Source organism: Manis javanica, chromosome 16 (genome assembly GCF_040802235.1).
Source record: "Manis javanica isolate MJ-LG chromosome 16, MJ_LKY, whole genome shotgun sequence".
NCBI lineage: Eukaryota > Metazoa > Chordata > Mammalia > Pholidota > Manidae > Manis > Manis javanica.
In genome coordinates, this window is record NC_133171.1 from 55,094,765 (window position 1) to 55,107,646 (window position 12,882).

At 39.5% G+C, this 12,882-nt stretch overlaps 1 protein-coding gene across 4 annotated transcripts in view; it reads left to right on the forward strand.

Annotated features, from left to right (window-relative positions):
* SLC26A8 (solute carrier family 26 member 8) overlaps positions 1 to 7,458 on the forward strand; it is a 67,257-nt gene extending 59,799 nt beyond the window's left edge. For 3 of the 4 annotated variants that reach the window (XM_073224118.1, XM_073224119.1, XM_073224120.1), the window contains 3 exons: positions 2,046 to 2,100; positions 2,200 to 2,384; positions 6,655 to 7,458. In XM_073224118.1, coding sequence (XP_073080219.1) covers positions 2,046 to 2,100; positions 2,200 to 2,384; positions 6,655 to 7,080 — 666 coding nt within the window. In that variant the 3' untranslated portion in view covers positions 7,081 to 7,458. Of the gene's footprint in view, positions 1 to 2,045; positions 2,101 to 2,199; positions 2,385 to 5,466; positions 5,843 to 6,654 lie in introns of all 4 variants that reach the window. The other variant, XR_012126020.1, reaches the window with a different exon arrangement.
* Positions 7,459 to 12,882: the final 5,424 nt, after the last annotated feature.

Below are 12,882 nucleotides of genomic sequence, written 5' to 3' on the forward strand. Positions count from 1 at the left end.
TCATCTTTTTCCTTATGGAATAGGGACAGTTTAGATGCACAACGGACCACATTGCTTTTACTGTTCAGTGTCTCGTAAGTACGGTGTCTTTCAGACAGCTTATCCCAGCTGACAGCCGTCTATCTCATTCTTTTCTACTGTTGGCAATGGCTGCAGTTTAAACATTCTAAACACTCACTTTCCAGCTCTTTTTTGGCTTCTCTGGCTGATTTCTTTCGTACTCAGATCCTATTTCATCAAACCTTCATAGTCCTGAAGGAAAATGCTTCTCTCCTGAGTCCAGCTCCTCTTCCGTCTGAGGCAATAGGAAGCCTCTTACAGCATGAAGAACTCTGGTTGGTGGTCTGTGTGCATGCGCTGACCCAGTGTTACCGCTCACTGTCCATCTGACCTGAGGTAACTTACTGAATTGCACAGGGTATTGGTTTCCTCATCTATGAAATGCAAGGCTTGGAAGAGATTACTATTAAGGGTTTTCCCAACACAAGATTTTTTTTCCATCCCATTTTTGGACTCAAGTCTAAGACTGGCTTTGGGGCTTTTCCATCTTAGGTTGTGCTGCTGGGCTATGCTCTCTTCTCCCAGGCTTGCACAGTAGTTGTTATTTCAGATTTCATTCAGCCTACATTACTGAATGCCTACTACATGCCAGACAGAGTTGGGCACATTTATACACACTACCTCATTTAATTCTCACAACAGTCCTGAGAGAGGAGCCACATTTCCCCCTCAGAGTCCCAGGCTCACAGCTAGTCAGCGGCCTGTTCAGCACTGGAACTCAGGGTCTGACTCTGTATCACTCCCACCACGTTCTGTAGCACAGTGGTGCCATGCTGTCCTCTCCTCTCTCCCCTCTTGCCTTCCTTTCTTGGGCAGGCACTGTATGTGCTGGTCCTGGGATGACCCATCCACACCTGGCCTCTGTGGGCAACTTTCTGCTCCAGCCACAACATGGAGACAACGTCAGATACCTTTGCTTTACAGCCGTCAGAGATTCATGATGTACTTTTAATAGTTTAAAAATACAGGTTTCTTCATTGTTTCTGTAATTTCTCTATACCACCTTATTAGAGAAAATCATTGTTTTGTTTACTTTCTAACTGAAAGCTTAAACTTACTTAAGAAAAATCCCCGCAGTAGTTCTTTGACAACTATTTGATTTAAGCTGCTTCCTAATAATAGGATTCCCTCTTCCCCTGCTTGTCATTTAAAGGATCTCCATAGTGACTCTTTACCAAATGACTTTATGATTTATCAGATGATGAAGAATAACTTTCATGTTTCCTCTCAGTAGTGAAAGAAGTAGAGTCTGTGTTTTGTTTCTTTTGACATTTTATCTAGTGCTCAGGCTAGAGTCTATCCAATCATAGACTATTAAGGTAAATATTGACTTACTTTGAATTAAACTTTTAAGATTTATTGCCCCAGAGCATATGTACTGGCTGAGGTAACCTTGAGGCCAGTATCTGAGGTTTATTAATCTGATACTACTAAGTATATGATGTTTTACTAAAGTCAAATGCAACTTCACAGAGCAGCTCTGAATATGACCTGCAGAGTCCCGAATTCCACTCCCTACTCTACTGCTTGACCATCTCTGTGCCATGTGTTGCCTCCTCTGCTCAGTGAACTGCAGGGAGAAGGGGGTCACATGCAAATACTAGGCAATGACACCAAGATACGGTTGTCCATGGGACTGTCCACTGTGTGCCCCTCATGCCTCTGCCTGTCTCTGTCCTAGCACTGTCCTCACATGAACATCATCTCTTGTTGTGGACTGTTTCCCCTCTTGAGACTGTGGGCAACTTTCCCTCTCACTCCTCACCCACATGAAACTGTCTTAGTCTCCTGTATTCCAAGAACTTCAGACATTTCCAGGCATATAAAAATCCGCTCATCAAGTGTTTATAGAGCTGAACTGGAATGCAAAGTTACACATACCACAGACAAGTGAGTGACCAAAGGGATTTACAACTCAGCTAATTAGAAGATCCTTCTCCAGTCAGTGTGAAAATCTCTAACACTGGCTTACTCTCTCCCTGCAGATGTGCAATGCTTTCCAAAACGCCAACATTTTGGTGCTCATTTCAGGATGTCACTGTGAGTAGCTTTCCCCCTATGAGAGGGCCGTGTTTGGCACCCTGGGTGTTCTCCTCTCCGAGTGTCTGACCCTGTGTGTGTTTGGGGTTTGGATTGTAGCTTCTGTGGTCAGGGACTTTGAGAGGAATGACTTCTTTGACGCTGGCATCACCAAGGCCCAGCTGTTCCTCACGCTCCATGACGCTGTGCTGTTTGCCTTGTCAAGGAAGTTTCCAGAGTCCTCTGAGTTAAGCGTGGATGAATCGGAGACAGTGATACAGGAAACCTACTCAGAAACAGACAAGGTCAGATGACGTGAACCATGAGGGTGGGGAGTGAGTTGGGAATGAGGTGTGGGGAGATGCCTGACCAGATGGAGATGAGCAACATCCAGGGAAGGCTTTTGAATATGGTTGTGCCAAACTCTGAGATGTTGAAATGCTCCCTTGCCAGTTGGTACATAGCAGCAGACCTGAGTCCAAGTTGCCCCACTGCCATGGCATTTGCATGCCATTCAGGACCCTCTCCCAACTGAAGAGAGTGTTACATGACCCAGCAGAGGCCTCTAGGATACTTTTACAGCAAGCTTGGTTATTGCCAGTACTATTCCAATCACTAAATGTTTTAAGTATCTCCCCTAGCTATACCTTTAGAATCTACCCCCTGCGCCACCCTGGGAATGAATGATAAAGCTGATGAAGTAGCAGAGGTAAAGATCTGCCAGTCTCACTTAGGTTATTATTTACATTGTGAGTAATATGTGATATACTCAACCTGACCAACTGCAAAGAATGATTTATAAGCCAGAAATTTTTAGCCATTTATAAATTCTAAGTAAAAAGCTGGGCCTGCTTCACTGTCTTCAAATTAGCCTCTAAGGTTTCCCAAAAACAGGGAAATTAAAGAACAGATGGGAACAAAAATATTATCTAAAGACTAGAAATTATTTTTTAATTAAACCCCTGATTCTTTGACTTACAGATTTCAGCGTTTGAATTTTTTATGACTAGAGAAGTATTACCAGAGTAGTAAGTGTCTTTTTTAAACTTTAAGAAGACAACCAGGCTTTTAAAATGTGACCTTTTTCCTCATTTTATTTTTTTAAAGAATGTTTTTTCAAGTATTTCTCTTGCTTTGTTGAGAATTTTCAGAGGTTATGTGCCTCTGCTTATCCAGCACAACTTTTTTCCCTGATAGCTAGATTTGACCATATTTTTTTTTCTATTCTGATCTATAGTTCATTCCCATTTAGAAAATCATAGAATCACAAAGCCTTTCAATTGGAAGAAACCTCAGTATCAGGTCCACCCCTATCTGGAGCAAGAATTCTCTGGACAATATCTCTGGCCAGAGGTCCTCCTGCTTATGTTAGGGACTTCCAGTGGTTCTTCAACTTTAGAATACACCACAATTGCCAAAATATTCTGTCATAACACAGACTGCTAGGTCCCTCTATGCCCTAAGACTCTGAATTTCTGAATCAGTGAGTTTGGGGTGGAGCCTGAGAATTTCCATTGCTAAAAAGTCACTAGGAAATGTTGATGTTAATGGAACATAAGCCACACTTTGAGAAGTACTGCCTTAAGAAATTTCGTATGCATCCTTCATTATCAAAGTCTAATGTACCTAGTAATCTTTGGGTGTGTGCCAGACATTATATTTGGAAAATGTTTATAGAAATAATTTGAGGCCCAGGATTGCATTTTTCTTCTAGACAGAATTTGATGGTTTTGCCAGGTACTTGGAGGCACGAGCAATTCAAAGCCAGTTGGGTTTGATTTCAGGACTTGAGGTATTCTAGGCCATGAGATGTCCCAAAGCCCAGTGGCAGTCTGTGGGAACCGTAAGCCCTTAAAGCCATCAAAAGCACTGCTTAAGATATACGTGCCACTTCCAGATCATTAAATACCCTCATAAAAGTGTCTCCAAATACCAGATTCACCTCTCTAGATTTCTACCTTTTCCTAAATCTTTGCCTGGTAGCTTTTCATGATCTTGTTAGCTTTATGGTGACTTCAAGCAGAAGTTCTAAAATATTTTACCTAGCTCTTCTAGTTGTTCTTAGTGGTGGTGTGGGGGAGGGGTTGAGGGGTAGTAGTGGGGAGTGGTGTTGGTCTGTCTTTATTATAAGTGGAAGTTTATCTATTTTATTTATAATTAGGGTACACTTGACATATTTGCTTTTACATATGATAAAGTCTTTCTTATATTAATCTTTCCCTTTGTAATTGTCAATTGCTTTTAGTTCAGCATGTCATTTTCACTTGGAAAGTTAATAATAATTTATATCTTCTTCTAGATTTTTATGTTTTAAGTTTTTATATACCGTACCTTTAATCTAGTTAGGATATATTTCAGTGTATGATGTTGAAGGGTAATATTTACTTTTTATCTATAAACTTGTCATTTTGAGCTATCCCATTTATTGAATAAGCCTTCTTTCCTCCACTGATTTGAGATGCTGTTTTCATAAAATATAATTTTCTTGTGAAAACTAAAGTCTATTTCTAGCTTAGTTTTTGGTTTCATTGTTCTGCATAGCCTCAGTATCACACCCTTTTAGTACTGCTGCTTTATAATACATTTAAACATTTGGTTAAGAAGTTCTGTGTCATCGGTGCTCTATTAAAAAATTTGCTAAGTCATTCTCACCAATTTATTCTTCCAAACAAACTTCTGAATCTTTTGTCAGGTTCCCCCCTCCACACACACACAAAAAAAACATTGGAATTTTCATTAGAATTGCATCAAAAATAAAAAATAATTTGAAAACTGGTATCTTTACAGTGTTTAGTCTTCCCATGCAGGAACATATGTCTCTACATTTATTCAGTCTTTTTAAATGCTGCATTCATAGTAAGGTATTGTGACTTTCTTCACATAAACAAATGTTAGATAGTTTATACTTTATGTTTCACATTTTTATTCCTTTTTTAAATGAATAATCTTTTCCACTATATTTTCTAACTGCAATTGCTACCATATAAGAAACCTATTGATTTTTTAAATTATTTGGCCACCCTTGTGCAATATTTTACTAGTCCTAAAAGGTTTCATTGTTAATTCTCTTGAGTTTCCTAGATAGAAAAATGTTTTCTACAATAATATAAATATCTTATTTTCCAATTGTTAGATCCCTTCTTTCAGTATCATATTTTATGGCATTAGGTAATCCACCCAGAACAATTCAACAAATAGTGCTGAGTCTTGCCTTACTCCTGAATTTAATGAGGAAAGCATCTTATGTCTATTAAGGCTAGTGGTGACAGTTGACTTAAGATAGACATTGTACTAACCATGTTTTTAAAAAGTACTTTTCTAGTTTACTAATATTCTTACCAGGATTAATATTAAGACTTGGTATTGAATATGTCTATTTTTTTCTAGCATTTAAGTTAGGGAAGACTAGGAGAGGATCAAGTTCTATTTCTCATGTTAAATTCAAGATGCCTATTAACATCCAAGTGGAGATGTCAAGAATGGAAGTGGATATATGAACCAGAAGACCAAGGGAAGGGTTATGACCAAAAGGTCATTGGCACATCGATGATAATGAAAATTATGAGACTAAATAAAATCGTCTCTGAGGAAAGCATAGATGGAAGAGAGAAGGGCCCCAGAACAAGCCCTGGGGCATGATAAAATTTAGAAGCCCAGGAGAAGTAGAGGAGAAAACAAAGGCACCAAGAAGAAGCAGCCAAGAAGGAAGGAGGAAGAACAAGAGAGCTCATATGGTGGAGGAGAAGAAAATGTTTCAGGAAAGGTGAAAGCTATTTATTTTATGGAATGCTGCTGCAAGGTTGATTCCCCAAGCCTACAAGCCACCTGCTATGTGACAGGCTCAGTACCTGGTGCTGAGGACATCAAGAACCAGGCACTGCCCTACCTCCAGGAGCTTAGAATCTAAGAGAAGAGAGAGATTTGTAAATAAATCAGGCAATACGATACTGGCACTATGATAGAAGCATGAGTAAGGTACAGTTGGAACACAAAGGGAACTCTGATCCTGGTTGGTCATCTCTGATCTGAATCTGGAATGATGAATAAGTGTAATGTGGACAAGATGGAGAAGGACAGGGTAGGCACAGGGAACAGCATGAGCAAAGGTAAACAGTTGTGAGGCATCTTTGGTTAATGTTATGGCTACAGAAAAGGGTAGTGACTACAGATGGAGATAAAGCTAAAGATGGCAACAGGCCAGGTCATGAAGGGCCTTACATGCCCTGCCAAGGATTAAACTGGGGCTTGAAAAGACAAGTAAAATCAAGAAGACATGATGTTTCAGAATGCTTCCAAGGCCATTGCTGTTTAAATGGTTGACCATGAAATCCAGGCTAGCTAGAAAAGCCAGAGAAATCAGAAGTTATGGGTTGATTGAGCCTGAAGAATAGTGAGTAACAGGTACTAGAGAGTGAAATAAAAATGAAAAGCAGATTTAGGCTGAAAATATTCTCTACTTGGTCAGGAACCCATAATTTCTGGTACCTTAAGTTCTGCTATATTCTGAAATTCCTTGACTGTTAGAAAGTTATGTTTAATTGGAAAGTTTAATCCATCTAATTGTGTGTGTTTCAGAATGAAGAGTCAAGACATAACATAGGCATCAGTCTTCTAGGAATCCCAAAAAATGCAAGTCCAGGCTTCTCCACAATGCAGAGGCCAGTAACAGTAACGGAAGAGGAGTCAGAGCTAGATATGGATTTGGAGTCCATGCTGGAATCAGAACAAGAGACTGGGCTGGATCTGGACCTAGACTTAGACCACAAGATAGAACCTGAATCTGAGCTGGAGCCTGAAGCAGAGGTCGAGACAGGGCCCAAGCCCAAGGCCACATCCAGGCCAAAGAGTCAGTCTTATCGTCTGCAGCAATATTGTCCTGTGTATCAGTCTATGCCTCCCAACTCCCCAACTGAGACTCAACACAGCACACGGTCAGTGGAAGGGAGACATCAACCTATGAATTTATATTCATCCAAGGGCCATGAACTTAAGGATCCCTAGATTGCATAATGGGTCAGATTCCCCTGGCAAGTCCCCCCCACCCAAATGGGGTCACTTAGTCGGAGACCTTCGGTGAGTTACGAACCAGCAGTACTTGCTGTGGACCTCCTCCACCTGCTGGCCTTCTTCCTGGCTCAGCAGTGGGATTCGCTCCCAGATCACAACACTAAACACCAAAAATTGTTTCTGAATTCCCTCTCCAGGCTCACCTCATTTTACCTTCAGCAGATGTTCTAGCAAAGGATTTCTTCCTTTGCATACCTCACAAACTCTGGGGTTTTTATCAGACCATCTCTAACTTACTCTCCCCATCTCTGTTAGATGAGGCTCAAATAAAATATATAAAGTCTAGTTACATTTGGACCCTTCCTGCATCTTCTCCCTTCTCTGTGTTCTGTGTGCCAGAAAAATGTTGAGTGGGTGGAATTCCAGATGTGTGTGGATGTGGTGGAGAATAAACGAGCAAAAACTGGGCAGCATCTTATTCTGTACGCAAGGGACCTTCACTGCACTGATGGAGGAACGGGGGGAAGTGGTCAGGTTAATCTAGACAGCACAAGGAGTTGTTAGGCTGAAGGCACTTTTGCTATCACACAAAGCTCAGGATCTGATCCTACCACTGTTTCAGAAGAACAATCAGCTGTACCCATTGATGAGAATGTTACCTCTACAGAACTCTCCCTTGTCTTAGTCACATTCCCTACTGATTCTTTCTTACAGGTTAAGATACAAGCAATCTAGAATCTATATTCTTGGTGGACCAAATTAAGTTAAAATCTGTAACACACAAAACTCTCAAGAGTTGGAAAAGTCAATCATTACTAAATCCATTTTTAAAAATGTCCCCTCCCCCATTAAAAAAATATCTAGTATTAAGCTACAACCAGAAGAGAAGTATAGACCCCTGGGCAAGGGTATATGGAAGCCTGAATTTAAATTCCCACTCAATAAGCAAGACACCTCTTGCTTGGGTGCTCAATTTCTCTCATTTGTCAGATGAAAGAAATACTAGTTAAAATACAGGTGTCTCACCACAGAAGTAGCACGTGCATTTACTATTTCTACAAACATTTAGTAAGCATCTGCTGCATACATAGCACCCCAAACTGTGGGGTAGATGAAAAAATGTCATCCCTACTTTACACATGCAGAAACTGAGCCTCAGATAAGTAACTAGCTCAAGGTTATACACAATGGTACCCTAAAAGAGGTGAGGAGCCAAGTCACAGCTTCATTTGTTAATGTTTACTCAACATTCATTGAACTCCTACTATGTGCCAGGCATTGTCTCAGGTGCTGAAGGTACAAGATGAGCAGAATAGATGAGAAAAATAATCATAAATTGTGATGAGTATCTCAAAGGTAAAATACAGGAAACTGTGAGGGAATACACCAGGAGGCCCTGAACCCATCATGGATGTCAACGAACTATTTCCTGTCACGGTGACATATGACTTGGCACCAGAAGGGTGAGTTGGAGTTAGGCTTAAAGCAAACTCCAATGACTGCTAGGAGGGCAGAGCCAAATGGGCGACAGAGTGGTGACCGTGGATGAGTCCAGAAGATGGGCACCAGAGACATAGGCAGATGGAGCCTAAGGTTAACTGCCATGGCACAAGGACTCAATCAGAAAGTGGGTCAAATCAGGAATGAATTGGCAAGGTGACAGGGATTGGCACAGAAATATGTCAAAATCAAGAAAACATTTGACATTTAAAACAGGACACTAGGAAGTGCATGGAAAGCCTGGTTTCTGTAGGCTACCACCCTCTCACTCCAGGACCCTTCTATTCCCACATTTCTATCAAAGGAAGGTCTTTAAACACAAAATCAGTGGTTTCTGATACTTGGGCAGCAAGTGGTAGAGTTTAGAGTTTGGTCCTTCTGCTACAACTACACATAGCTAAATCTGGACGTTGATGCATGACCTCAAAGACCATCCAGATGCTTGCACTACAGTATACCTTTAAGGAATATTCTACTATAAGCCCAATAGCATCTAGTCCCTTCCAAAGTAATAAGATAAAGAAAAATGGTTGATTGTAAATAGTACAGTGTTAAAGAAATGGTAAAGTGAGTAACTATTCAAAGGCTGAATCTTCTTCCAAAATGCAGATCACCTGAAAGTCTAAGACATTTCAAACTTTACAAAATGCTATAGTTTAGGTTAGTTAGCTCACTTTTCTTTGTATGGTCATATCATTGCAGCTTTTATCTCTCTAATGAGAAACTGGAGAAAAATTCTGAAGATTGAAAAATGAGTACAAACTGAATTTGAAAGTATAAATGTCTTAGCACAATTTTTTCTCCACTACTGAAAAAAACCCTCAAAGCAGCTTATGTGCTACAGTATATGGGCTTTAGGGTAGGGGTATGATTTTTATATGTGAAGAACTAGGAATCAGTAGAACTGCAGAAAGGTAGGTCTAGAAAATAAATTAATCAAAATAGGTGACCCTAGGCATCCTTCTGCAAGTTGGGTATTACAAAGCTTAGTGAATCATACCTTGAGTCTCAACCATATATGATTTACATGATATTTAGATGAGACTTTGAACTTAGACTTTTGAGTTGATGACATTTGAGGATATGAATTGGTGGGGGGCAGGAATGGAATGCTATGGTCTGAATGTTTGTGTCCCCAAAATTCATGTGTTCAAATCCTAACCCCCCAAGGTGATGGTATTAGGAAGCGGGGCGTTCAGAATGTGATTGGTCACCCTTATAATTATTAATGGGATTAGTGCCCTATAAAAGAGCCTCGGAGGGACCCCTCCTCCCTTCCCCCATGGAAGGATACAAGAAGACAACCAGGAAGTGGGTTCTCACCAGACACCAAATCTGCCAGCACTTTGATCTTAGATTTCCCAGTCTCCAGAACTATGAGAAATAAATTTTTGATGTTTATAAGCCACCCAGTCTATGATATATTGTTATAGCAGCCCAAATGGACACCTAAGAACTTAATTATATTGCACCTAGATTCAACTCTTTTTATCAGTAGAAGTAGAGGAAGTAATGGCATAATCCAAGGTTGTTAATTATTTTGGGATCATAAAATCTCTGCTGGATAGGGCCATGAGAGCTATCTAGTTTAATTACCCATCCAGTCTCTTACAATTAAATTGAATTTGACAAACACTTTTCGGAAGACTCACCATATCTCAAATACTCTGTGTTTCAGTAATCTATTGTTGCATAACAACCCACCCCAAATCTTAGTGGCTTAAACAGCGATCATGTATTTTCTCATTATTTTGCAATCTGGGCTGGGTTTAGCTGGGCTCATTCATAAGGCTGCAGTCATCAAGAGATTCAACTAGGGCTGGAAACTGAAGATGGCTTTGCTCAAATGTCCGACACCTCAGCTGGGAGGTTGGAACAGCTGGAAGCCGACTAGGCACCTCTTTCCCTACCCACATGTCCTCTGCAGGACAGTACCTTGACTTTGCATGGCAGCTGAAGGCAGAGCATCACCAACCATGTACTATTGATCAAAACAAGTGACTAGATTACCCTTCATCCAATATGAAGGGAAATAAATACACTCCATTTTTTGAAGGGAAAATAATTGTGGCCATTTTAATCCACCACACTATAGTCATGAGGATAAAAGAATAAGTAAAATATGAATTCTGCCCTCAAGGAGATCCCAAACTACAAACTGGCATTGCAGGAAGGGAGTATAATGGACTCCTAAATGAAAAGGTAATAATGAGAGGTAAAATGCTGTGGAAATACAGAAGACAGGAGAGTTAGAAAGAATGTGGATCAGGGAAAACTGAGAAGAAATTCCTTTTGAGCTAGACAGTAAAAAGTAGGAATTATGTGATAAAAGAGGAAGTACACAGTACCACCTATAAAGTAATCTTGCCAAAAAAATGGAATAGTATCAATCCTCTAGATCTAACTACCAGATTGTAGGAAATACAGGGGGCAGAGGAAGGAACATGTTAAATGATACTAAATTGAAACAACCAGCAGAATTCAGAAAACTCAACAGAGCAAATGAGCCAGTTGCTTAAACAAGTTGAAAAACAAACACCACAACAACAAAAATACAAAGAGGGATGGGAAACCTATAAATTAAGAGACTTAAGAATGGAATGCATGGGCCTTGTTTGAATCCTGATTGAACCAAGTGGAAAAGAACATGAGAAAACTACTTCTGAGTTAAATGAGGTAGGAAGTGACCATTATTTCCTCTACATCAAGAAAAAAAATGAATTATGAAAATATTTTGGAAGATACTGGAGAAGCCAAGAAGACTAAAGGAACTAAAATTTAAGAGAGAAAAGATTCCTTCCAAGGTAAATTAGGATTATTGTCCATTTTCTCTCTTAAAAGTTATTTGCTGAGTGGGGGGAGTCTAGTAGCCATAATGTTGCTCATGTAATTGTTCGTCAATGATACCTAAATAAATAAGTAAGTAAGTAAGTAAGTAAGTAAGTAAGTTATTTGCTGAATCTGGAATCAGGCTTTCCTCAGGCAGAGAGACTCTTCTAGGAAGATGCACAGCCAATGAAGCTTTTGATACCCACTTGAGCTGTCACGGCAGATTGGCTGGCCTCCTCTCTGAAACACTCGATGAGCACTGAGCAGCTCAGGAGGGTAGTAGCTGGCCTGCAAAGGCAAAAATGAAATAACCCAGAATTTCATCCTATGCTTAGGAGACAAAGCCCACAAGAGGAAGGGACCTTTAATAAGCTTACAAAAGATCTTACTCTTGAGACATTTGAAACCAGAGGTGGACTGAGTCTAACTAAAGCCACAGCATAGCTCAGTTTCTCATAGAATGAGATGATCTGTTCCTCACCCTATTTGCCATATAAAAAGAAGTACGCATCCTAGCTGGAGAGAAATAACATTGACTTCAGTCTCTTTTGCACAAATCAGAATACAAATTTTAAAAGTCACAAGACACTCAAAGAGGCAGGAAAATGCCTGATGATTAAGAAAAAGTATATATCCAATAGGAGAAATCCCACAGATGATCCAGGTGTTGGAGCTAGCAGTGATGGATTTCAAAATAATGATCATAAATATGTTCAAGAAAGTAGAATAAAAGTTGGAGAAAATGACTGAAAAGATAATTTGAAAATAGAATTACAATCTATAGAAAATGAATTAATGGACATGCTAGAACTGAAATACAAAATATTGGAAAGTAAAATCTCATTGGACAGGTTTAATGACAGACTGGACACAGCAAAAGATAGGATTATATAACTCAAAAGACAGTAAATAAATATTCAAAATGAGAATAATAAGGAAAAAATGCAAAAACAGAAGACAGCATTCAAGGTATGCAAAATGTAGTCAAATGGCCTAATATATGTGTTATAGGAGTCCCAGAAAGAGAGAAGAGATTGGGGAAAGTGTTATGTGAGTACACATGACTGAGAATTTGTCAAAGCATGAAAGATAGCAACTCAGAGATTCAGGAAGGTTAGCAAATCCTAAGCAATGTAAATAGAGAGAAAACCAAGCACAGACATATCATAGTCAAATTGCTAAAAACAAAAGATGAACAGAAAATCTTAGAAGCAACAAGACTATAAAAAGACACATACTTGTAGAGGAACAATACCACTTATTATTGACTTCTTAGCAGAACATTTGGGAGCCAGAAGACTACAGGATTGGATCTTTTAAGTTCTGAAAGAAAAAAAACATGCTGACCTAAAATTCTATATCCTCTGAAAATATCATCCAAAAATGATGAAATAAAGGTGTTATTAGACAATCAGAAATTGAGAGAATTTGTTACCTATGGATTCACTCTATAAGAAATACTAAAGT